Below are 25306 nucleotides of genomic sequence, written 5' to 3'. Positions count from 1 at the left end.
AATCGCTTCTCAGTATGTTCCCTCTTCTCTGCCCCAAACACTTTAAATCGCGATGCCCTTCAAGATGCTAGTGGCATCACTGCCGCTGCGTTTCCTGTTGGCAGCAGAGAGCAGTAAAAACAAGCTTTAGTAGGCAGCCGCCAGGGCAGACGGAGCTCGGGGCGATTCCCCAGGCCAGTGTCTTGAGCCCCGAGCTCGAGCTCGGAGCCTCTGGAACGGAAGCACGAGAGAGGCCAGCTCGCCTGAGTCGCCCGGGAGCACACTTTCCGCCAGTGCGGAGAGAACGCGCGGCCCGCCCACGCCGGCTCTGGCTCCGGTTCCCTCCTGGGCTCGGCTGACCCGGGGATGGCCGTCACCATGCCCGCGCACGCTGCCCGCCGCGTGGTCCGGGGGCTTCGGGGCGCCAGGCTGCTGGGCGGCTTCTGGGTGTGGGCGCTGTGCGGCCTGTGCGGCCTGGGGACGGCGGGCTCCCCAGGGACCCCGCAGCCTTGCCAGGCGCCCCAGCAATGGGAGGGACGCCAGGTTCTGTACCAGCAGAGCAGCGGGCACAACAACCGCGCCCTGCTGTCCTATGACGGGCTCAACCAGCGCGTGCGGGTGCTGGACGAGAGGAAGGCACTGATCCCCTGCAAGAGGTAGGCGGCATGGAAGGGCTTGACGGAGGCCAGGGGATCACCAGGCCTTGGCACCCCAGCGAGAGACCTCCAGCTGCTCCCGGCTCCTCCCCAACCCCAAGAACTTTATAGGGGCACTTGGGGGGGGGGGCGGCATGGTTTGCACAGTGAGGCAGAGGCAGGCAAAGAAAGGTATCACTTAGGGCGGGATGGAAAAGCCAGACCCCCAAGTCCAAGTTAGCTCTAAATCTTCACTTGCTGAGTCAGGCTCCTGGCACCTGGAGACCCCCTGCTGCCTAGGGCGTGTTTTGTTTGTTTGTTTGTTTGTTTGTTTGTTTTAAAAGCCACCTACAAGGTACACAAACAATATTCTCTAAAATTTTTGTTTACAATTTAAAAAATTAAATAAGAGAGAGAGAGAGAGAGAGAGAGAGAGAGAGAGAGAGAGAGACACGCATATGCGTGCCCATCATGGAAGCCAGAGGACAACTTAGGCTGGTAGGTTTTCTCCTCTTTTCAACCATGTGGCTCATCGCACAACACTGTAAAAAGGTTTGGTGAAATGATTTTTTAAAAAAAGTTTTTCACAACTCATTACCCTTTTACAATATTATCATTTTTCTTTCAACTTGACGATTACTTCTTTTTAAAAATAAATTAGTGAAAACTCCCGTTAGAGCACACCTTAAAACTGACATTTGATAGTTGTTCTGCCACCTTAAAACTGAGCTGACATTAGAACATATGTACTGCCATCTTAAGACTCGAGTTAGATGCAAGCACTGTCACCTGAATCCTTTTACTTAGCCTCATTTGTCAATTTATTACTTCTTCCTTATTTTTAATGACCACAGCAATTGCCAAATGGGAGGCCATGCTATCACACACACATACTCACACAAAGGCACACACACACATATGCACACACACACACACACACACACACACACACATGCACACAAGCAAACAAATGGTAGTCAGTTTAGCTTTCCATTTTGTGACAACAGAAGACACACTTTTCTAGAATGTCACCTTGTTTCTGGCCCTGTTGAGACCTAGTTTCTAATTTAAGCTCACCACCTGGCTCCCTGCCCCCAGGCCTCCACTGTCTCCCAGGGTGGTTCATGCAATCACACTGGCCTCTCTTCAAGGCATCTGTGCCACAAGGAGATGTAATGAATGACCATGGAGTAAGGCCCATGCTCCTTACAGCAGGCAGTAAGATTGGTGGTTAATGGGAACCATTTGTTTCTAGCACAAAGCAAAGCTGGTGACAGCATTTCACCTAGAAACATCTGCCGTTCAAGTGTTGGGCTTTTTGGATAAAGTATGGAAAAGACAGAACTTTCCAAACCACCTGCTCAGAGTGCAAGACCACCCATTACCAAATGCAGGAGGCCAACCTTACTCGTGGATTCGGCTTTTGAGGACTCAGCGAACCATGTCCAGAGAATATGTGAAATTACATTGCATGTACTGAGCACATCACATGCATACTATTTTTTCTTGTTTTTGTTCTTTAAACAATGCAAAACTTGTTTGCATAACTTTTAAATTTGTTATTGTAAGAGACCCAGAATATTTGGGAGGGTATATTTTGTTCATGGGAGATGCTGTATCAATTATCCTTGGAGTGGGTTCTGAGGGCAGAGTCTCCTAAATTAATTATCCCTGGGTGTTAAGATGAGGGATTACAAATTAGTGGTCCCCAAACACCTAAGGGAATCCACCAGGGGTGACATACAGAGAAGACTTTGTCAGGGGGCATAAGTACATAAGTATATATGTACTCCAGCCTTAGTGTGTTGTCATCTGAGAGCTTACCAAGTAGGACCAAGTATATTCTGAGACGCATTCACTGTGAGGAATGAAGGCACAGACTGTGGTGAAAGGCCATGCTGAACAAGTTTGAACAGTGGAATGTCGTCATGAGCTGGCATCAAGATCCCTGGGCGCATGACTGAGATTTTATCCTCAAGAGGTTTACAAAAGCTAGAGTAATATGGAGTGGGTGTAGGTTCAAACACTCAAGAGTTACTAGAGTGGCTTCAGCTGTAGAGAAAACTGTGAAGGTGGCTACACTAGGGAGTGTTAAAGGAATAGTGATATGTGAGTGATCAGAGGTAGCCTGGTGAGAAGGGGACGGGAAGAGAGCAGAAAGTTGCCAATGTTGGCCCCTCGTGCTAACTGCGCTGGTGGCATGGAACCCGCACTGCTCTCTCCGCTCAGAGTGAGGTGGGGCACTGCCCTGTAAGTGTATTTATGATGGCATTGCCAAGATTCCCTGTCAGTGAGTACATGTGCTTCCTATGGGATGGGATGATCAGAGGTCACTGCTGATGCTAAGCAGTGTGACCAGGAGAAGACCAATGGTTCATTCGTATCCAACGAATGTCTTTTAACTGTTTAAGAAATTTGGCTGTCGTTTTTTTTTATGCACAACACTGGGGTTTCCCCCACAAATAAATGTTTCATCAGAATAATAGTTAACAATTATCGGATTGTGTGGGTTAGCTTTTTTTGTTTGTTTGTTTGTTGTCAATTTGAAACAATCTAATATCTGTTGGGGTTGCGGTTTTTCCTCCTGGCTTCATGCGAGGCCTGAATCTGGTTTCTGAAAGTGAGCTTTTGAAAGTTACGATAGTTTTATGAGATTCAGTTTCCTCGTTTTTACAAATATGAATACCTATAGCAACTAATTTATTAGAAGATGGTGAAGATTCTGTAAGCTAAACTACATAAAGCATATACTACAGTGTCTCATCTCGTATTACTGAGAAGGTGTGTAGTGAGTGGTCACAGGTAACTCCCTAACCACCCACCATCATCACCTTGGTGAATTTAGTTTCTTATTTGCTAGAGACTCACTGACAGCCCCTCTGAACTCAGACATTTGATCGAGCAGTACACACAAGTATCCTCCCTCTGGGGACTGACTCAGTACACAGACTCAAATGCAAAACTATATTTCAAAAAGTTTTATATCTGGCATGGAGACCAGTAGCCTCATTTCCACAGAGATAGACTAGATCATTCTCTTCTTCTATTCAAAACTGTCAGGAGACAAATTATGATAGGGAGATTATGAGCAAAGAGTTGGAGCAAGTGCACAAAGGCCTGGTGACTGTCCTAGGCTCAGTTTTATGCACAACACTGGGTTTTCCACCACAAATAAATGTTTCATCAGAATAATATGTAGCAATTATCAGATTGTGCGGGTTAGTTTTTTGTTTGTTTGTTGTCAATTTGAAACAATCTAATATCTGTTGGGGTTGCGGTTTTTCCTCCTGGCTTCATGCCCCATGCTCCTGAAAAAAATGATTCATGAGATGTGTTAAGTATTTACAAAGCCACATAGCTAGGTTCTTCTCTGACTAGCTCATAACTTAAAATAACCCATCATACTAATCTAAATTTTGCCACGTGACTGCCTACCTGTGCTCAGGTACCATGCGTCTGTGCTCCTCACATCTTGCGGAGAGAATCTCCTGCATCTGGCTCTATCCCAGAATCCTTTCTGCCTAATGGATACCCCACCGCCTACTTCCTGCTTAAGCTATTGGCCATCAGAATGTTTGACAGATATTGCCTCAATACAATACACAAGATATTCTCTCAACAGTATCATTTGGGAAGAGGAAAATTCAATTGAGAAAATTCCCCCACTAGATTGACCTGTGGTCCATTTTCTTGATTGATTGTTGATGTGGGAGTGCCTAGCTCACTGTAGGCAGCGCCACCACTGGGCAGTGGGTCTTGGATGATATGATAAGTAGGGTTGAGAAAACCACGGGGAGCAAGCCAATAAACACTGCCCCTCCATGTCTCCTGCTTCAGTTCCCGCTTCCAGGTCCCTTCCTTGAGTCCCTCCTCTGACTTTGATGAGGGACTGTGATATGGAAATGTAAGAGAAAACAACCCTTCTCCCCCCGCCCCAAGTTGCTTTTGTTAATGCTGTTTTATCACATCAATAGAAATATTAAGATATAAATTTATACTAGGAGTACAGTATTGGTGAGATAGACCTGACCATGTTTTTGGGAGAATTGTAATGGCATTTGAACTTTGTGCTAGAAAAGCCATTGGGTGCTCAGCATTTGAATTACACAATACCTTATACTTACATCTCAGCCTTTTAGTGTAATAAAAGGCTCTTTCTCTTATAATGACAAGCTATATGTAAATAACAATTATGAAAATTATTAAGTAAGACTTAAATTTGTATATTTGGCATCTTTGGACAAAGTTTGTATATTTGGCATCTTTGGACAAAGTTTGTATATTTGGCATCTTTGGATAAAGTACTTTACTATATATCAATTTCTATCATCCTAAACAAATTAAATTTAACTATGAGACTATAACTACATAGTCTTCAACCCCTTCAGAGACTTAAGAAGAAATAAATACTACATAAATATGTAAGAAGTGCAGGTAAGCAGCTTCCAAAAGTATAGAAATGACAGAGATATTTAGCTGCCTCAACAATCCCTCACAATTTTTCTATAGTGTTGGAACATTATCTTCAGCCTTCTGGCCCAGAATATTTGAAAGACTTTTCTGTGAAGCAGGTTTATAAAGGACTTGCCTACTTTGTCCTTGCAAAGCTTGGCAGTCGACTTTGTTGCATCCAGTTTGTCCAGTTTTGAACAGTATTCTGTCTATAATTGACACAAGGGCATTTTTTCACCCAGAGGCTAGTTTGCCGCATATGAAGCTTTTGATGCTCTTTGAAGTAGAACAGGGGTGCTGCCAGGAGCAGACCTGTCTCATGTAAAAAAAAGCCTTAAGTTAATTTAATCTTTGAATGCCATATTCTGCAGATCTCTGAGGCCGTTGAAGACTATATATATATATTCTGAATGCTTATTTCTAGCTATTTCTAATCTGTCAATCTAGAAAATATATTTTTGTAATTAACCAAACTAATGAGACCACGAGTTTGACTGTCTGGCTGCTAATATACATCTCTTACTTATCCTAAACAGTTGGTAATAGCAGCTTTCAAAAGGACTAGAATTTGACATCACGGAGGCAAAATTTCTTCAAAAGTGTTCCCTTGGGTTCAACACACAGAAGCAGTGTTCCAGTGGGGGCCAAGGTTGTGCCTCATGCTGTCCACCTAACTTGGTAATATATGTGTGTTTGTCATGTTGTGCTGGTTATGAAGGCATGAAGGAGTCATGGAGAGAAGCAAAGGCTTGGCACTGTGACAGGCCAGGAGAGGCCGCTGGTGAAGGTTTGCCCCTGTTACAGTGGAAGCTCCAGGATTAAAGAGATCATGGAGAAAAATTTGGCCGGTCAGAGTCCTTGAAGAGATCATGTTGGTGAAGGTGCAAAGAGTCTACTTGCAGCAATGTTTTATAGAAGCCAGCACCATGGGTGGCTGCCAATAGTAGTGGCAACTGTGTAGTACTGGTAGCCTGGGCCTGTGAGACAGGCTGTGTGTGCTGCCAATGGCAGGGATTGAGAGAAGAAGCCCATGGAGGAACCTAGGAGGTCATTTTCATGAGTGAGTCCCAAATGTCCCACACGCAGGCAGCCTTTACAGTGTTGGACTTTGGTTTTGCTGTAATCTGGTTGTAACTGTGCCCTAGTTCCTCCTTTCTGAAATAAGAAACACGTAACTTTCTTTTACAGACGCCCACAGTTAAGAGTTTGGAATTTTACAGAGACTTTGGGATTTTAGACAGACAACAGGTATTAAGAGGCTTGGAACTTTGAGTTTTTAGAAAAATACTTTAAAGAAACTACACTTGTAAGCTGTGTAAATTTTTGAAACCTGTGAGACTTTTAAAATGTGGAGTGTTTTCTATTATGATATTAATAATAACATGACATCTTGGGGACAAATAAGAAAGGAAGGGTTATAGTTGAGTAGTGATGTGTTTGTGTGGCAAGTTGGCGAGGGTCAATTGTATAGGCTGGGTTTTCTCAGCTTGGCACAAGCTGAGGTCGTTTTAGAAGCAGGAACCTCAGTTGGTCAAATGCCCCTCACCAAATTGTGGGGCATTCTCTTGATTTAATGATTCACAGAGGAAGGCCCAGCCTACTGGGGGCTGGTCCAGCCCTGCGCAGGTAGGTGGTCCTAGGTGGTACAAGAATGTGTTCTGAGCAGGGCCATGAGGAAGAAAGCCAATAAGCAGCACTCAATCCATGGCCTCCTCTCCACTTCTTGCTTCTGGGTTCCATCTCTGAGTTCCCACCCTGACTTCCCTGGCTGATGAACTACAAGCTGAAATAAATCCTTTCCTCCCCAAGATGATTTTGGTCATGGTGTTGCACCACACAACAGTAGAGTCCCAACAGAGATACAAGGGAAGGTGGAGGCAAAACAGTGCATTTATGTGCACGGTTGTAATGCCGTCTCAGTACTCCCTACCGCCCTTCTGTTGGTCTGGACTCCTCCCACACTGAACAGGACACAGGTTGGTACCAGTCAGTCCTGCATCAGGAAGTCTCTTTAATCCGTATCTTAGTAAGTGGTTTCAGACATGTACACTATACTTGTAAGCCGTGCCCCAGTCTTACTGGCCTAGGTTTCTTGTCCTCGTGTGTCATCGCCATTTCTCTGTCTTCACACCATCCTGTGATGGCTTCACAGGATGGCTTGTAGAAGGCAGTTGCGATCTACTTCTTTCCAAGTTTTTGGCCAAGTTCTTTTTCACAGTTCTGCTTCTTGCCCTAAATCAGGTGCAGAAAAGAGTGTTTAGTGCATAAATGCATTTTACATTCATTAAATGTAGATTTGTTGCTACAAAATTGAAACGGTTTCAAATAACAGCAGTATGGCCAAGCAACCAGATGTTATTTTTAAAAATATGGATGCTTGTCTCTTTGTATTTACTAGTGAGTTGAGATATAAGTGTAGAATTGGATCAACTTCTTAAGAGCTCCTTACCCATCCAGACAGTGATGGAAAATCCCATCTGCAGTTACCAGCGAATGACCAGCATTTTCCAGGATCTCTGTTCCCTTAGACGATGGAAAAGATTAAAATAGTTTATGAGCTGCAGATAAGACATGCCCGAATCAGGAATGGGGAGTATTAGTAACTGATACTATTTTGTTTTCTGGTTCCAACTGTCTCTTCTGATTTTGGGATTAACCTCATGGGGATTATATTGGGAAGGCTGCAGGAAAAGCAGGCTGATTATTTTTGTGACTCAGTCAATATGGTGATCTTTATGTGTGGGGAGTAGACCAGGAGCACACTGCTGCCTACGGACGGTGGTTTCGGATTAATGATGCTACACACATGCGGAGGGCAGAGTCACTGAATGAACATGCATGGAGATAATAGTTTAATAGGCTACTCAGAGGTTGATATTACATGTTCCATCAGAAATTTTTATTTATGAGTGATGAGAAGGGTGTCCCAGATGGAGTGGCACATGGATTCTCATTAAAGATGTGAATAATGTCTTGGTCGTTGCCAAGAACAGAATAACATGTGTCTTCCCTGCTGTTAATGAAGCTACCTGTGTGTTTTGGGAATGATGGGGGGGGGTGATGTCAGACAGTCGTACAGTGACAATCATCTCTTCCCAGCGATGCCTAGTTTCCATTTAGGAGATATAGGATGGCCAATATCGTGAAGGCATATTGGTGCTTCTGTTAAATCAAGCTGATTGCTTCTAACACAGTGTGGCAAGCGTGGCATAGATTCTAAGGATTTTCTCACCCTGTTCTTTTGTGTAAATTTAAGCTTCTTTCTCTCCTCCTTTTTATTTAAGTTTGTCCTCATGATCAAAAGGAAAAGTGGCCATTCAGTCCTTTGGCCCTAAAGCCACTTCTCTTCCCTGTTACTCCATCATCAGGAATCATTTACGGGAAAATTCCTTCAGGATCAGTTCTTCTGTGTTTGAGAGTGAAGATCATGATTCTTTCCCGAACACAGTTTCTTACTTTACTTTGAAATTATCTCCTACTTACATTTACGGTACAAAGAGCTTTTTCTTTTAATCCATAAAACACTACAGAGTTTATTGGCAGCAGGGCACGCTCGTGATCTTTTGAATCTCCAGTGTGCGTTTACTGCGAGCAAGGATATTCTCCTTACCTTCAACACAACCATGAGTCAGAAAGTCAGCACTGGCTCTAGTTTGCCATCTGGAACCCCAGGTATCGCCAGGTTTTGTTGGTAAACCTTTGCGTGCTTTTCTACATCAAAAGAATACAGTTTAATTTTGAGCATGGCATTCGGGTACTGGGTCTCTGATCTGTTTCTGTCAAGAACAGTTCCCAAGGTCACAATTCCCAAGGTCGTTCTTGCAGCTGGTTCTTTTAAAGATTACCGTCCTGGTGTTTTGTTCGGGGTTCCGTTGTTGCTTCCTTTTTACATTTAAGTTATTCAGCATGAGGCGTCTCAGAACTAATCCTGTGTTGCACCTGTGCATAACATCACTGTCATCCTGCATCATCAAGAAGCGACACCTATTTGCTTTAATAGTTAATACGTAGTTTTGTGGGAAGATTTTCTTACATCTTGTTCATTTCAATTCCTCATCAAGTTCTAAACTTATTTATTTGTTTCAATACAGACTCAGGGATCTCTTTGTATTCCCTGTTTGACTTGCTTTCTCAGTGTGCCAGAGGAGCCTCTTCCAATTGGCTTTGATTTTTTTTTTGAACGTTTCTTATTCTTTTGAGGCACAGTAAGATATTCCGCAATCATCTGTATTTCCCCTGGAATAAACTTTTCCCAAGAAGCCCTGGTTACTGATACTGGAAAAAAAAACACTTGGAAGTCCAAATCTATAGTCCAGCTGTGCTCATCGCTCTCAGGTGGCAGTGGTCCCAGGCTTGTTCAGTGGAAGAAAACAAAGGGTTTTAACACACACACACACACACACACACATGCACATGCACACACATATACACACATGCACACATGCACATACACACACATACATACATGCACGTGCACATACACATACACACACATATACACACACGCACACATGCACACACACACATACACACACACACTCATGCACATGTGCACATACACACACGCACATACACACACATGCACATACACACAGAGGCACACAACTACACACACAGGCACGCACATACACAGACATACACACATACACACACATGCACGCATGCACAGGCATACATGTGCACACGCACATTCTCATCCACTCATCCATGGATGGGCTCACATTTAAATCTTTGCCTCTGAGCTCCCCATCCTTGTCTATGGAGGTTTGTCAATGGGTCCTTTCCATTCCAGTTCAGCACAGCATGGTGCATTCCCCTCTTGGCCCTGTCAGGTTTGTAGCTCCCTTTTCACACAATAAATGAATAAAACCCCATCCCTCAGATACACTGAAGACCATAGTCCAGCCACGGGGTTCCCTCCCCTCGTGATTCTGGCCTCCCGCTGGTAAGACTCAGTTCCCCAGAGCAACCTTCCTTACTCTTTTTGGGGCGTCTTTAATGGTGTTAATCTATATTGTTCAAGCTGAGGAAGGGGAAAGCAAAGTTACATTTTTTCCTACATACTTATTTTCTCTTGAATTTATCAACCTGGTGTCATTGCAAGCCTGCAGAGAGTGTTTGTAAGTCTCAGGCAGGTAGACTGGCATGAACCCTGTTCTGCATGGCTTAGACTTTCATTGTAAGAAACCACGACTGTAAGGCTTGAGCATGACCCACTGCTTGACCTGCTTTCCCTCTCTTCATCTCAGATGGCTAGAAACGGTGTTTTGTTTTATTAACTCAGAAAAATGCACTGTTTTTGGCATCTTGAGCCCCACAAAATAAATTATGTTGATTTGAAATGCTTACTTTTTCTTTAAAAAGAGATTTTCTTGAAAAAACTGAAGTCCGCTTCAAGAGGGCATAGAGATCTTGGAGTTTAAAGATGGAGAAATAGAAATGGGCATTGAATAAAAGGAATAAAATAGTCAAGCAAAGCCAAGGAAAATCAAGAAAAACTTATCAATGGAAGTCAGAGGTGGTCACCATAGTGTTCTGGAAACATCTTCTTTTCAATAACCTTGAGCTGTTTCTTCATAATTCTGACCTTAAGGAAGGTGGTCAAGGGCTGTGTGCCCAAAGATCTGAAAATATGCCACCAATTAGTGGTTTATTTTTCCTGGAAAAAATGTGATAGTCTTATATTTCCCAATTCCAGTAAAAACGTCTCATTTCTCCCTTCATAAATTTTTGTTTTACCCATCTCTAATGAAAAAGAGCCTCTTGAATAAAAGTTGAAACCTCATTTCCCCTCTGGTTAAAGTGTATCGCACACTAAGTACAATCTCGGTCCTACTAGACTCTCTCAAACATTTCCAGACTGCGGCACAGCTCCATGGAGGATGCTCTGGGCAGGACCAAGAATTCCAAACTCCTCTCGGGTCATCTTTCATCACCAACTCTCCTACTTAGTACCTCCCACCTAGATGTGCCTCTTCTACTTGCTTTTCAACACACCGGCTTCCTAAGGTTTCTTACTATTTAAATAATATCCATGTATTTATTATTTTGTGTGTGTGTATACATGGTCACATGTGTAAATGTGTATGCCTGTGGAAACCAGTGATCAATGTTGGTTGTCCTCTTCAATCCCTTACTGGAAATCTCGGATTCCCTAGACTAGCTATCAATGAGTCTCCTGTCTCTGCCTCCTCAGGGGCTGGGATTACAGGTGTGTGCCACCATGGCCAGTTTTTATATGGATGCTGGGGATCCAACCTCATGCTTGCAGGGTGAGCACGTTACCAACTCACCCATCTCCCCAGAATCTGCCTTCTTCATCACATTAGTCTGCTTTGCTCTTCTTGCTGTCCATACTGTTAATGAGGGGAAGGTCCAGGACCAGGTGTTCCATCCCTTTACTTTTGGTCTAAACCCTTTGCCTTGGTGATGTCATGTAAGTCATAGCCTTAATGCCACCTCTTCATGAGGGTCACTCACATGTTTAGTTCCTGTCTTGAGATCTCTCCTGACCTCTGCATTCACAGATCTCTCTGCCTCCTTTTCCTTTGGAACCTGTGGTCCTTATGAACGCAGCATGCCCAAAAATGAATGTTTCCTCTGCATGTAATCAAACTAACTAAACCCAAACCCAAACCAAAGAAACAAACCCATAAGTAAACTTAACTCCCCATCTTTATCTTAGGTACAGCAGCTCTGATCAGTCAGCATAAACCCATGTGGCCACCCTTCTCTTCGCTCTTGCCTCCTTGGCAAAGGGGCAGCTTATAAATCCAACTAGTTCTGACTTCAAAAGATATCCAGTATCTGACCACATATTCTCTATTTTTCCTCTCTCAATTATCGCTGTCTCTTTCCTGGATTTTTGTCGTATCCTCCTGTTACACCCATACTTCTGTTCTGGCATCTTTTCCTCTCTTTTTACACATGATAATGTGTGATTGTGTTCAGATAAATGCTGGGCCATGCAATTCCATCTGCCTTAGATTCCATGTCCTTACTCACCGGTGTCCCTGCGGAGTTTATTCCCTGGCCTCTCCATATCTGATCTCTTGGCCTTCATTGCCCTCCCGTGGCCTCACACGTCAATCCGTTTGGAACTTGTGTTGGTCATTTCCACTTACCTAGAAAGTCTTTTCCTTCCAGAACGACTCCACTCTTGAATGTTTGTCTTCCCTCTCAGCATCCTCAAATGCCCACACCGGTGCCTTCACCCTCAAGGCATTTGTCATTACTTAACGTTTGGTTTATTACTTTTTGTTGTTCTGCCATCAGCCTTGCCTCACCCAAAGGTTGTGACATCAGGAATTTCTGCATGGTTTTTTTCTCTCTCCAGTATCTTAGGGCAGAACCTGACTAAAATCATTTGAACCAGTCAGTAAGGGAATGAGTGACAGTGAATCTATGTGCTCATGATAAAAGGATATTTAAAACACACAATGAGAGAACAGTGGAAATTGTCCAGAATTTCTCATGGAGAACACGTACTACTATGCCACTCGAACATTTGAGGAGATTTTTTTACAGCCCACACAAGATGTGTACTGTAGTGGACAATGGGTCATGATTAGCTGCTTTTCAGGTGTGCAAGCTCCCCATGCCAAGCCAACTAGTCCAATTCTGATATCTTTGAGCTCCTGGCTCCTCCTCATTTCAGAATTCAGCCAATCATGCCCTCCCAGGGGCTTCTGTAGCGACCAGCACAGTCCTCCCTACCGGAGCCTCCCCATCACAGCCCACGCTCCCTTCCTCGGCCTACTGTGAAGGTCCGTCGTGGTCTCATCAGTTAGCTAGCCTAGCCTTCATGACAGCTCTCTCTTCTCTGATGTGAGAGGATACGAGTTTGATACTGGTGTACTGTTAGGTCCCCTGCACTAAGGAGTTCTGGGAAGAGAGTAAGTTTTAATAACTATGTGTCAAGGGCAAATGTGCTAATAAATACATGATATGTATTGTTTTATGACTTTGGTATCATTGGTATTGTAAATGTCCTTTGACAGAAAATGTAGATGGTGAAAGCAGATAAAATGAAGATCATCCGCTCATATTCCTTCAGCCAGAATCCATAGCCCTGACACAATGCTCCCCAGGTTTTTCTACTCCTGCACTTACATTTTTTTAAGTGAAAATATAGGGCTAAGGTTTAGCTCAAATTAGAAAGCCTGTGTTACATGTGTTTAATTCCTAGCCCTGTTACAAAACAGTAAAATGGAAATATACAATGCAGTTTTTAAATTTAAAAAGTTGTTATTTGTGGCTCTTATGCTATTAAATGATAATCAAGCACTAGTAAAGGCATAATATAATTTACTCAGACAATCCCTTATAAGGATGCTACCACATTTCCTTATTCTTTTTTTAAGCTAGGATAATGGACAATAAAATATGTATGTTTATATTTTCATGCAATGTATATTAAATATTTTGACTTATTTTGATAAGTTTCTAGATAAGAAAATAATAAGAACCGGCTTGTCCATTTTTAGAGTTTTCAACATAGTGAAATTGACCTTCAGAAAGGTTATTCTGCACAGATATCCCAACCCGCAAAGTATGAGTTTCCAAGTCTTCACATTATGTAGTGTCTAACTAAGTGTAATTGTTTGTGGAGCTATAAACAAGAACTAGATGGTCGGATGTGGTGTGTTCTGTCTGGGATGAGTGAGGTTGTAACTCACCATTGGCTCTGGAAGGCTGCTAGTGTAACAGGGACATTGGCCATTCCATTGAACGGTTGATTCACTGATTGATCTTATCAAGAAAGTATTTTCATCTATTGCTAAAACATGGCCAACTTGGTGGTTCATGTAACAGATTGCCTAACATGACATTGCCTTCACTATCCTGGAGGGAGTTCGGATGGACAGTGATGCATAATTCTATTAATAATGTCCCTGAGCTTGCAAATGCTTGCAAGGATGGCTGTGGAGAGTGAACCAGGCCATCTGCTTGCACTCCCCAGCTGCTGAATCATTCACTTTGTCTCCCGATGAGACACCTCTTGGGTCTCCTGCAATCTCGTGTCTTCCCACCTGGACTGCCTCAATGGGATGCTGGTGAGTGATGGAGTTCACCCGGAGGAAGACACACTTGCCTGGTGAGGGAGAAGCTGCTCTTCACTAGACCTACCAGAGTCTCCAGCAAAAGTCGGCCAGAGGCGCCTGGTGGGAGCGTGGAGTCCAGTGTGGAAGGATGAAAGTTCTGTTTCAGAAGAAAGAGCACAGTGGACCAGGAATGGTCCAGACACACATCCTTGGGAGCAAAGAATTCTGAAAGAAGAACCTGCCTCAGCCTTAACATCCACGGAGATGCCCTGTTGGGTGCTTGGCTCAGCTCTGCTGTACATATTGTAAGCATGGGAGGTCTTCGTTTCAGAACCACGCTGCCTATCTGTCCACTGTGCCGCGCGCTCTGATTATGACTAGTGGTTCTGCCGGCCCCAGGTCTGGCTTGTGGACTCTTGAGGCCCCAGAGAATCCGTTGTTATGGATCTTAACTCTTCTTAAGGAGTTGAAAAAAAAAGAATTTCGGGGCTTTTCCAACATTAGAGGGGTTCCTATTGAACAAGGTGGGTATTTATTTAAGTCCCACTTGGCGCATTGAAAGGGATTTGAAGTGCTTTGATTGTTTGTCACTTTCCCTCTTTCACCATCCTGAAAGGCCAACTCCTTCACTTGGTGCAACACCAGAGGACGTTTGTAGAGTGTGCATGTTCACAGCCATCGAAGAAGCTTGGTCACGTGATAGGTCATATGCCTATGAGCGAGAGGCATGAAGCATGCTACTCGTCTGTTGTTTGCTAAAATGTCTTCCGTGCCCACTTTCTCCTTGGTCTGGACTCCGCCTTGATTCATGTTTCTGTCAGCTAAGGAATTTACGCAGTTACTCATCCCATAGAGAGTGTTGTGCTTGTTTACTTATGTCAGAGATTATCAGTGTTGTATCGTGGTGGTTATAGGTTCATAAAATTCAAAGGGAAAACTTGTCTCTTTATTTAAATGTTTTAAAGACATTCAGAGCTCCACATGTGAAGTGCTGACCTTAGTTTTGTGCTGTGTGTGGACGTGTATGCACACAGGTGGACATAGGTAGAGGCTAGCGGTTAGCATTGCGTTTCTTTTTTGATCTCCTCCCTCCGCTCTCACTTTCTCTCTCATTCACTCCCTCCCTCCCTTCGTTCTCCCTCCCTTCCCCCTTCTCCGCCCCCACCTCATTGTACATGGATCTCTCCAATATGCCTCAACTGCCTAACCAGAAAGTTTTAGGAGTCTTCCTGTCTCTGTTCTCCAGCATCAGGAATATAAGCACTCTACTGTGCTCAGCTTCTTAGGACAGGTGCCGGGATTTGAACCCAGGTCTTTATTCTCACATAGCAAGCCTTTCACCAACTTAGCTGTCTCTTCAGCCCTGGGTTTAGTTTTAACATGCTTTCTCGGCCCACATTTTGAAGTCTTTTCTACTATTCTTGAATTTGATGTCTCCAGGTTATGTCTAATACTGTAAAGTATTTTAAATTTATTTCTTGTTTCAATTAAAAGTTTGCAGTTTTCTGGATCGAACCCAAGGACTCTTGTACGCTAGCAACGGCTCTACCTTTGAGCAGCTGCTCCGCCCCTGAGTCTCTCTCTGCTGTTTCTAGAGGTTTGATCTTGTTTCCTTCCTGTTCTTTGGATAGTAAGATAGTGCGTTGTATGTCTCCTACTTCCTTTCCCCTCCCCCTCTCCCCCTCCTCCTCTCTTCCTCTCTCCCTCTCCTCCTCCCTCTCTCCCCATCCCCCTCTGTCCTCCCTCTCTCCCTCCCCCCTCCCTCTCTCCCCCTCCCCCTCTCTCCTCCCTCTCTCCCCCTCCCTCTCCCCCTTCCCCCTGGTCCCCTTCCCCCTCCTCCTCTCCCTTCTCCTCCTCCTCACCATCAACATCATAATTATCATCACCATCTTCTCTTATGTCCTCTCTCTCTTCTCTGGATTGGCTTACACAAACATCGTTGCGGTTTTTGGCTTGACTTTCTTTTTAAAAGGCGTTTCACTAATTGTTCTTTGAAAGTGTGTGGGGGGGGGCGGGGATGAGAGAGAGAGAGAGAGAGTGAGAGAGAGAGAGAGAGAGAGAGAGAGAGAGAGAGAGAGACAGAGAGAGACAGAGACAGAGACAGAGACAGAGACAGAGACAGAGTTTGTACTCCAGTCTGATGAGAAAGGACACTTACCCACTGAAACGTTCAGGGCTGACTGCAGGCCCAGCTGAGCTCACCCTCTGTCCTGCCCCCTGCACCATAACTGTAGCAAACTCCATACTTCATGGCAATGTGGGATCCTCAGAAAGAAGGCCATTCCTCTGAGTGTCTGTAACTAGCTTGAACTATTGCCTCGAGGAAAAGCTGCTGCGTCTCCCAGCAGATGAAAGGATATTCTTACATGTTGTTGCCAGTATCCATCAAGCTGTATTTTTGGAAGAGAAAGCACTTGGATTTCTTGAGCATTTTTCCCTTTGAACTAGTATCCAAGCATGAAGGTCTGTTACCTATAGCTTCTTACATTACACACATAAGTTACACTTTGATCTAACTTTACCTCAGACTGCATTCTTGAGTAATCTAATTTTCTTTTAGTTCTATGTGATCAGCAGAAAGTCCACAGTGAATTTTCCAAGTGTTTTTCTTTTTTTGTGTCTCGTAATTACTGTAGGGTGTAACTCACACTTCCTGTATGCCAGAATGCAAGCGGCTGTAGTTCAGACTCTCCTCATGAGAGTTAGAAGATTACTAATCTATTATATTGCATGTTTAACAAATCCAAGATTTGGCCAATATCTTCCATAAAAGCCAAAGTCCTTTTGTAATCAAAATATAATGTTTGTGAACTCCCTTGTCTGTGATTTAGTGTGTCTGAGATGACCACATGTTTATGAGTGGATGACAGATCATTGCTTGCAGCGACAGGGATGGACCATACATTAGCAAGTGGGAATAGGCTGGTAGGTGAGCAGACCTTGATTCACTGCTGAGATATGGTCTAAAATGCATATTTTATTATGGTTTTTAAAATACAAGCGCTAGTGACAGTCATCTGAATTTGCCAGACTGTTGACTCCACCTCTGGTCTTTTCCTTTCCTCCTGAGTACCCCAATTCAAGCCAGAAAATAATTTCACCTTAACTACTCAAGCAGTAGCAAGTTAGCTAACTTTAACTAACTCCTGGGCTAGACTTCACTAGTTTAGATTCTGAGATTAGACACGTGCTCGGGCCTTGCTCATTCTGTGAGGGAAGACCCTCCTATACCTTCCATAAGGGCCACGGTACAGTGTGTGGGATGCGGGGTTTTAACTGCCCTATTTCTTATGCTGAGCAGGTGTCAGAAAGGCTGACACTAGGAGACATTTGCTGCTCAGAAACTTTAGGATGTATTTGTGACACATATTCGTAAGTTTCATGCAAAAGTCTGTACAAACTCCTGGGTTTCCCTCTGTCTGCTTCTTTGCCCTTTCTAGAATGTTGTCTCAGAGTTTTCAGGTGGCGCATTTACATGCAAGCTCCATTTCTTTATCCTGCTGAATTCAAAGGCGAGACGTACATACAGTGGAAATGGACGGGCCTCCTTCTCTCGTTCTCTGAGAGAAACGTCTATAGCTTTTCCCTGAGGTCTTCAAGGCCAGAGCCAATTATACTCTTCGTCCAAAAGGCACATGAGGGTGATTGCCCCTGCTTCCCTTTTGAGGGGAAGGAGCAGCAGTGCCATGGTCCCTCTCATGAAGGTGATCACCATAGCAGTCAGGTTGCCACTCCATCTCTCTATCCCACCTGCATTAATTAACCCTTCCTTGCTACATTGTAAGTTATTTACCTGTACAAGTTAGAGGAATGGTTTCTTCACGAGAGATTAGCTAGTGAGGTATACACAAATGGCTCACATTTGTACAACAACTTAATATCCATTGTTTCCATTATCTTCTTTAAATCACCCAGAAATTTACTCTTAGGTATTAGAAATGAGGAGAGTAAAACTGGAACCGGACAACCAGGGCTAGTAAGTGGCGGGTCTCTCCTACGTGACCTACGCTTTCTCCAAGGCTTTTCACTTCATCCATAAGCTTTACACTAAAGTAAAACATTAGTGGATTTTCTTCTTCCTCATAGTAGGTGCAACCTTTCATAACACAATCAGGTGCAGAGATATGTGTAAGCCTGCACATCCAGTTAAACACTCTAGGACCTACTTGAGGGAAGCAATAATTACTCATAAAAGGGGACTTTTCTATACTCTGGCACTCCCTGCACATTTCCATTAGAGGGGATTTAATACAAGATACAGTATGTATATATATACATATATATAAAACCATCACCTCCAACGTGTAGTTAGCATCATTGATATCAACAAAACAGTGGAGATCATTTAAATGACGGAGAATTAAGAAGCAGCTCAACACACACACACACACACACACACACACACACACACACACACAAATATATGATAAATGGGAATCTGTGAAAAGGATTGTGATCTCCCTTATGAATATTGTATAGCTGTTGATTGAAAATCCCTAAGTAGCAAATAGAGTTCAATAGTACATTTAAAAATAAAGCACAATCAGGAGACATTTATCAGAGGGATGAAAGAATAGTGTCTTTCTTTTTTTTTTCTTTTTGTAAATCTCAACATAACCAAAGCAAGGTGCACATGAAGATATTCTTAGTCCGATGGTAATCAAATTGATCAAACCTGATAAACATGATTGACAGAAAGTAGTTTGTAGGAAATGACACCACTTTCTTACCATGACAAATGAAAGCCATGTATTTTAATATTGAGACTGTAGTCTTTCTCCTACTCTGCTAAGGAGAAGAAATGACACCCATCAAACCATTACTTCTACTCTGTTAATGTCAGTTTTATAGCCAGTATAGCCAGAGAACATGCTTAGAAGACGAGAGTTAACCAAGGGAAGTGAAGAGGCATCTTTCTCAAGGAAATGGATGTAGCCAGCTTTGAAAAATAATCAAAACTGAATTCAAGCAATAAGAGAATTTAGGAGGGTGGCTGGGTATAAAATTGTAAGATATTAATAAAGCAACGGTTTTCTTTAACCCTGTGAGCTTCGAAAATAATTGACACAGAGAGATTACGATTTATCTTACAAGCTTAAAGCACTGGAGCTGGGCAGATATCAGCCCTCTGAGCTACTCAGCTATCTCTCAGCTACACAACCCATGTTACTTGCAGTAAGTTGTCTTTTCTGGGCTGGATCTGCTCCATCGGGCCACCTCCTCTTTCTCCATCTTCTGCTCCTTCTCTGGCTTCCTGGTTCTTGTCCACCCCCAAGCCTGGAACCTCAGCTCCGCCTACCTCTCTTCTGCCCAGTCACAGGCTTCAGACTTTTTATTAACCACTCAACTTTAAATTAAAGTAGAGCTTCTTGTAGGATTCTAGGACCTCTGGATTCTTCTATTTCCCCATTCTCCATTGCTTCTCTCATCTAGAGTCCCAATAGGGAGTCTTGCTCTCTATCTTTCCTGATAAGTGAAGACTTGCATGGGACATGCCCCTTGGGCTAGTGTCCAGATATAAGTGAGTATATACTATTTGACTCTTTCTGCTTCTGGGTTAACTCACTCATTATGATGGCCGGATCTGGGACCAGGGGTCCTGCTCAAACTATGGCACCAGCCAAGGACAACACAGGAAGTAAACTTCAAACCCCTACCCAGATCTAGCCAATGGACAGGGCATTCTCCACAGTTGAGTGGAGAGTGGGGAATGACTTTCACAGGAACTCTGGTGCCCCATATTTGACCATGTCCTGTGGATGGAGAGGCCTGGTGGCACTCAGAGGAAGGATAGCAGGCTACAAAGAAGAGGTCCTCCTCAGTCACAGTCATAGGGGAAGGGAGTAGGGGGAAAATGGGAGGGAGGGAGGAATGAGAGGATACAAGGGATGGGATAACAGTTGAGATGTAACATGAATATATTAATAAAACATATATTTAGAAAATTAAAGTAGAGCAAGGTTTACATAACAAAGACAGGTTTGCAGGAGAATGTGCTCAGCTGCGTGGCAGCCAGATCTTGGGGGTCAGTAATTATCATTCGAATGCAGAGCACCACACCAACCCCCAACATAAAATTAACAATAAAAACGTGTGCTCTTCATATATATAAACAATGACCTGCATAAACTTAAGGAGTGAGAGAGGGTACCATTTATTCGGGCAGCAAAAGATAAAAAGGAGTTGCAAGAAATGTGAGAAACTCATTAGCAAAAACTTATTGCTACTAACTTATACAAATCAAAAGTGGGAATACATATTTGGAGGGATAGGATGCCCTTACATGGTAAGGCTATTCTTTTAACAGTAATATATACATTTAACTCAAGCAAGATAAAATTGCCAGCTTAGAGTTAGTTTATTTGAGCTAAACAGTTAATTCTAAACTTTATTTGGGAACAAAGAAGAAAACAATATGCATGCTATGCGTATTTCTAGATAAAGAGCATTCTGGTGAACAGCCATGTAATCCAGCAGGATAGCAGAGTCCTGAAGTAGATCCAGGTACAGATGGAGATTGAGGACGTGGTTGGGATTCGATCTCACATCACCGTGGAAATATGGAGTTTCAACAGTGCTCTTGGAACAACTGTAACACAATAAAATTAGCTTTTTAGAATTAGACCATCTACAAAAATAAACTTCAAATTGGTTTAAAGTTATGAACATAAGAGAAAACAGACACAGAGAACATGGAGTCATATCTTTATAAACACAAGGTCATGGATAGTTTTTAGGAATGAAAAAAAACCAGAAGCAAGAAAATAAATCTTATTTAAATTATAAAAATTCTTTTCATTGTAAAACTATAGCCAAGAACATCTGTAACTAAGACAGAGAAGGTGGATTAATTAAAGAAAAACATAATACCGGAGATTAGGAAAAAAAAAAAAAAAAAAAAAAAAGCTCCCAAACTTGATAGTAGATAGTTGTTTTCCAGAGGATAGCAAAGGGAAATGTTATTTTGACAGGTGACCCTGTGTTCAGCTGCCCTGCAGGAATGAAAACCATCCCACTCATCAGAAGAGCAGCACCTGGGAAGGTAGGGAGCCTGGCTTCTGTTGTGCGATGTCACAGGACTGTGCCTGTGACCTCCTAGTGGCTTCTGTCATGAGATGTCACAGGATTGTGCCTGTGACCTCCTAGACTGTGTGCTGCACAAGCTTCTAAGGATATTATATATTCTTTTAAAGGTCTAAAACATAGCCTTGGGATTCTTATTCCCTAAGCTGTTTATCAGATGGGCACAGATACAAGTTTCGGCAGCATCCTCTGCTGACAGGATTGTAAAGTAGGCACTCATGTGTCCCTGGTGAAAGTACAAAACAGCACAGTCAATGGAGAGAAATCTGGTAATGTTTAAAACGACCACTGATACGCTTACCTTTTAACCCGGCGGTTCTGTTTCAGATGATGCTGCATCTGCCAAACAGCAGAGAACAAAGTTATTCAAAGTGGTGGTTTTGTCCATGTAGAAAATGGTAACAAACCAGGAAAAAGTAAGGTGGAAGGTAATGAAAAGTTTTATCCATAAAAGATGTGGGGAAGAACGGGAGAGATTAGGGAAGGAGAGAGAGTACCCAGGGTGTGGTTCTCCAGAGCATTTTCAGTTTCAAAACATGACGCTTTGCCGAGTTTAAATGATAGAATTAGACCACAGGAGAAAACTGTAGAATTCCTAAACTTAGGGCAAACTGAAACAAGCAAAGCTGATGGCGATTAATCTGGAAGTGTAACTGCACAATGAGTCTGCTTATTTCGTGTGAACATTTTTGCACAGTATTGATTCCAAACCCCAACAAACGCCAGTATGAGGATTTAAATCCAATGATGAAATCCTAACTGTATTCCACGTTTTTATTTCATAATAGTTTTGATTACAGTATAAAGCTAGTACATCGCCTTGATAATAATTTTGGAAACATGATTTTTTGTTTTAGTTGAAGAGGTAGGTAAATATAAAAAAAAATGAAGAGAACCTACAATATTAAATTTCAGCTGGAAATAACAATATGACCTTATGATTTTGGGAACATAAGAGTCTCTGATTGCTAAGAGTCTTTCCAAGCTATGACATCTATTGCCCGTTGCTGGTTTCTCTGTTGTTTCTCACCAAGTCTGACCAGAAGTATCCTCGGTGAGCCTGGAACACTTGCTCTATCTCAGAAAGTCACCAAGCATTCAAAGATCAATGGGGTTGTGTGAGCAGACACTGGCTGGAAGGAACTCTCAGTGACTACACAGGAGACAGTGCTTATACACTTAGTGTGCAGAGCCTTGAGAGCAGTGTGACGCTGCAAAGATTAGGCAGCCCACACTTATGTCATCTATTCTGCCAATAGTCTTATTACACAAACCTCTAATACAATCATTGATTCAGGAAATTATTTTTTATCTAAAATTGCTGGGACAGGGCTGTCAAGATACCATAATAGATAAAGACATTTGCCACCAAGCCTGGTCACTTGCTTTCTCTCACTGGAATTTTTAAGGTGGAAGAGAGAAGCAACTCCACCAAGTTGTCCTCTGACCTCTATAGGAGCATGGGTTCTGTCTCTGTCTGTCTTGTTTCTGTCTGTCTGCCTGCCTGCCTGCCTCTCTCTCTCTCTCTCTCTCTCTCTCTCTCTCTCTCTCTTTCTCTCTCTCTCTCTCTCTCTCTCTCTCTCTCTCTCTCTCCTCTCTCTCCTCTCTCTCTCTCTCATATACTTGCAAGCTGCACATGAGCAATAAATAAGATACATATATCTAAAATATTTAAAAGCACCTTATGGGCCATTAAAATTAAAACCAACATTGTACATCAGCCGATTCCTAGCATCACAAAGTGCCCCCCCAATGATGGCTAATTGCTCATGGAGACATCTGTCTTATCCCTGAGTGCTGGATTACAGGGGTGTGCCCATGTGCCTGGCTCGTAAGCTTGTTTTAAGTCATTTACTCTGGAGGGTCCCTAGGCTTTGTCCTTGCTGCCCCAGGTTCCTCAGGCTACACATAGAGTGCCTTCCACCGAGAGACCAAATCACTCATGCGGGTTATCCAGGCAGTGGGTGCAGATGCTCTGTCTGTCGGTCTACAGCGAGTTCTGTCTTTTAGGGTATCTCTGTAACTCCTTGATTTAATGCTACAGGAACCCAGCAAAAGTGACATCCTCCTTCATCCTACTCAACAAGTCACCACAGATGAGCTGTGGAGCAGCCCTCCTCATGCCGGGAGCCTAAGCCTGGGATCTAGTATACAGTAGTTCACACGTCATGAACAGTCAAGTTTAACTTCTAAGTTTTCACTTTTCCACAGTTGGGTGGTTTGGTATAAGTAATGTTTATAAAGAACAAATGATCTGCAATCATTTTAAAGTCATTTATATGATAATTTTTATCAAAAGCCTTTGGAAGACATGGTTATTTTTAACATAAAACTCCTTACCTGTTTTCTTTTACTCCACATTTCAGATTATTTGAATACATTTTGCTCTATAAGGACAGAGTGATGTTTCAGATTGAACAAGCCACCAAACAGTGTGCAAAGATCCCCTTGACGGAACCCTGGGACCCTCTCGACATTCCTCAGAATTCTACCTTTGAAGATCAGTACTCCATCGGGGGCCCACAGGAGCAGATCACAGTCCAGGAGTGGTCTGACAGAAAGACGGCCAGATCCTGTAAGGAGGAAGGATTTCTGCATTGCATCTCAGGGCTATGCTGAGGAATACCATTTTCTCAGTCCCTTAAGGAAGGTAGTTGTTAGGGAAAGTCATGTGTTTAGAGGCATTTTTAAGCCCATGTAAGCCCCCTTGTGTACTTTGCAACTGTGGGTAACCTCTTCCTTATGGGCTGTTGAAATACCTCTGTCCTCTGGTGCCACTTGCATATCTCTGTCACTTTGGATCTTATGGACTCACCCTTTGCTATATAGAGACTTTTCATGATTTTTGTGAGGACTGTGGCCTGAAAGGAGTCCTTTCCAGTAATATTCCTGAATTAGGTGCCAACATTCCCTTCCCCAACATCACGTCCAAAAGTTGTAGTGTCCAGGCCTCTTTCATTATTCTAAAGGCAAAAAAGCCTGTTTTGATACAAAACAGTTCATTTTAATTCTGAGGTTGTTTTGAAACATACAGAGTAGACATCCAATCTGTGAGAAACAGTATGGCATTTAACCAAAACGTTAAACACAAAATTTCCATATGGTCCAGAGCATCCACCTCTGAGTATATACTCAAAAGAATGACGGCGGAAACTCACCCAGTTATTTGTTCACCCCTATTTATAGTGGCTTCACTCCTAACACCAAGCCATTGGAAACAGCTCAGACGCCATCAGCGGAGAAGTAGATTAAAGAAAACATGATACTGCAGTAGAACAGTTTTCATCCTTTGGAAGGAAGGAAATTCTGGCATATGTAGTAACATGAATAAACCTTGAGGTCATTATGTTAAGGGAAAGAAACCAATCACAAACGATCAGTACTGTGTGTGAAGCGCCCAAATCTATCAGACAGTTGCATGATGCTTGAAAGGAAAGATGGGAAACCACTGAACAGATAAGTATTTTCAGTTTGGGAAAGTTGCAAAATAAGTTATGATGATCGCTGTAATGTGAATGCTTCCAAAATACATCCTTGAACAAAGTTAAGCAGTGCATTTTATGCCAGTTGTCTTGTACCATACACACATGCACACACACACACACACACACACACCAAACAACAACAACAACAACAAAATAAAGCCAGAAGTTTTCCCTGTCTTCTCTCTGAAAAGGTCAACTTTCTTTCTCTTTAGATGAAACCTGGATCGGTGTTTACACAGCCAAGGATTGTTATCCAGTCCAGGAGACCTTCATCAGAAATTACACCGTGGTCCTGTCCACGCGGTTTTTTGATGTGCAGCTGGGTATCAAGAACTCCTCTGTGTTCACCCCACCAAGCACATGCCAGACGGCACAGGTAGCAGAGATGAGTGAGGACTGCTCCTGGTGAATGCGCAGGGGCAGAAGCGACAACCTCGGCTCTTAGTGATGGTGTCTGGAAACAGATTAGAGACTTGTTTGGATGCAACTCTCCGCTGGAAAGAAAAATACATTTGAAGAAGATAACCCCTGATGTGGACGTCCTCGTGCATCTGACTCTGGCTGCTCAGCTCTATTTTTAGAAGGAAGCCGAGGGGAGAGATTGTGGCATTCTCAACTGCCTAGCAGT

At 43.0% G+C, this 25306-nt stretch overlaps 1 protein-coding gene across 1 annotated transcript; it reads left to right on the top strand.

Moving 5' to 3' along the window:
* Positions 1-324: 324 nt before the first annotated feature.
* Positions 325-25306, top strand: Epdr1 (ependymin related 1). Its single transcript, XM_051168245.1, has 3 exons — positions 325-635; positions 23560-23768; positions 24891-25306. Exons 1-3 carry the CDS (start codon positions 346-348, stop codon positions 25085-25087), a joined length of 696 nt encoding a protein of 231 aa, XP_051024202.1. The 5' UTR covers positions 325-345; the 3' UTR covers positions 25088-25306.

The sequence above is a fragment of the Acomys russatus genome, chromosome 3 (genome assembly GCF_903995435.1).
Source record: "Acomys russatus chromosome 3, mAcoRus1.1, whole genome shotgun sequence".
NCBI classification, from domain to species: Eukaryota; Metazoa; Chordata; class Mammalia; order Rodentia; family Muridae; genus Acomys; species Acomys russatus.
The sequence above is the reverse complement of the archived record's forward strand: the minus strand, read 5'-3'. Positions and strand labels throughout refer to the sequence as shown.

What these genes read in the sequence shown, in the direction of transcription:
- Epdr1 (XM_051168245.1), top strand. Translation starts at nt 346, where the DNA reads ATGGCCGTCACCATGCCCGCGCACGCTGCCCGCCGCGTGGTCCGGGGG. An exon ending in GCACTGATCCCCTGCAAGAG is followed by an intron (nt 636 to 23,559) that starts GTAGGCGGCATG and finishes TCCACATTTCAG; the next exon opens with ATTATTTGAATACATTTTGC. An exon ending in CAGAAAGACGGCCAGATCCT is followed by an intron (nt 23,769 to 24,890) that starts GTAAGGAGGAAG and finishes CTTTCTCTTTAG; the next exon opens with ATGAAACCTGGATCGGTGTT.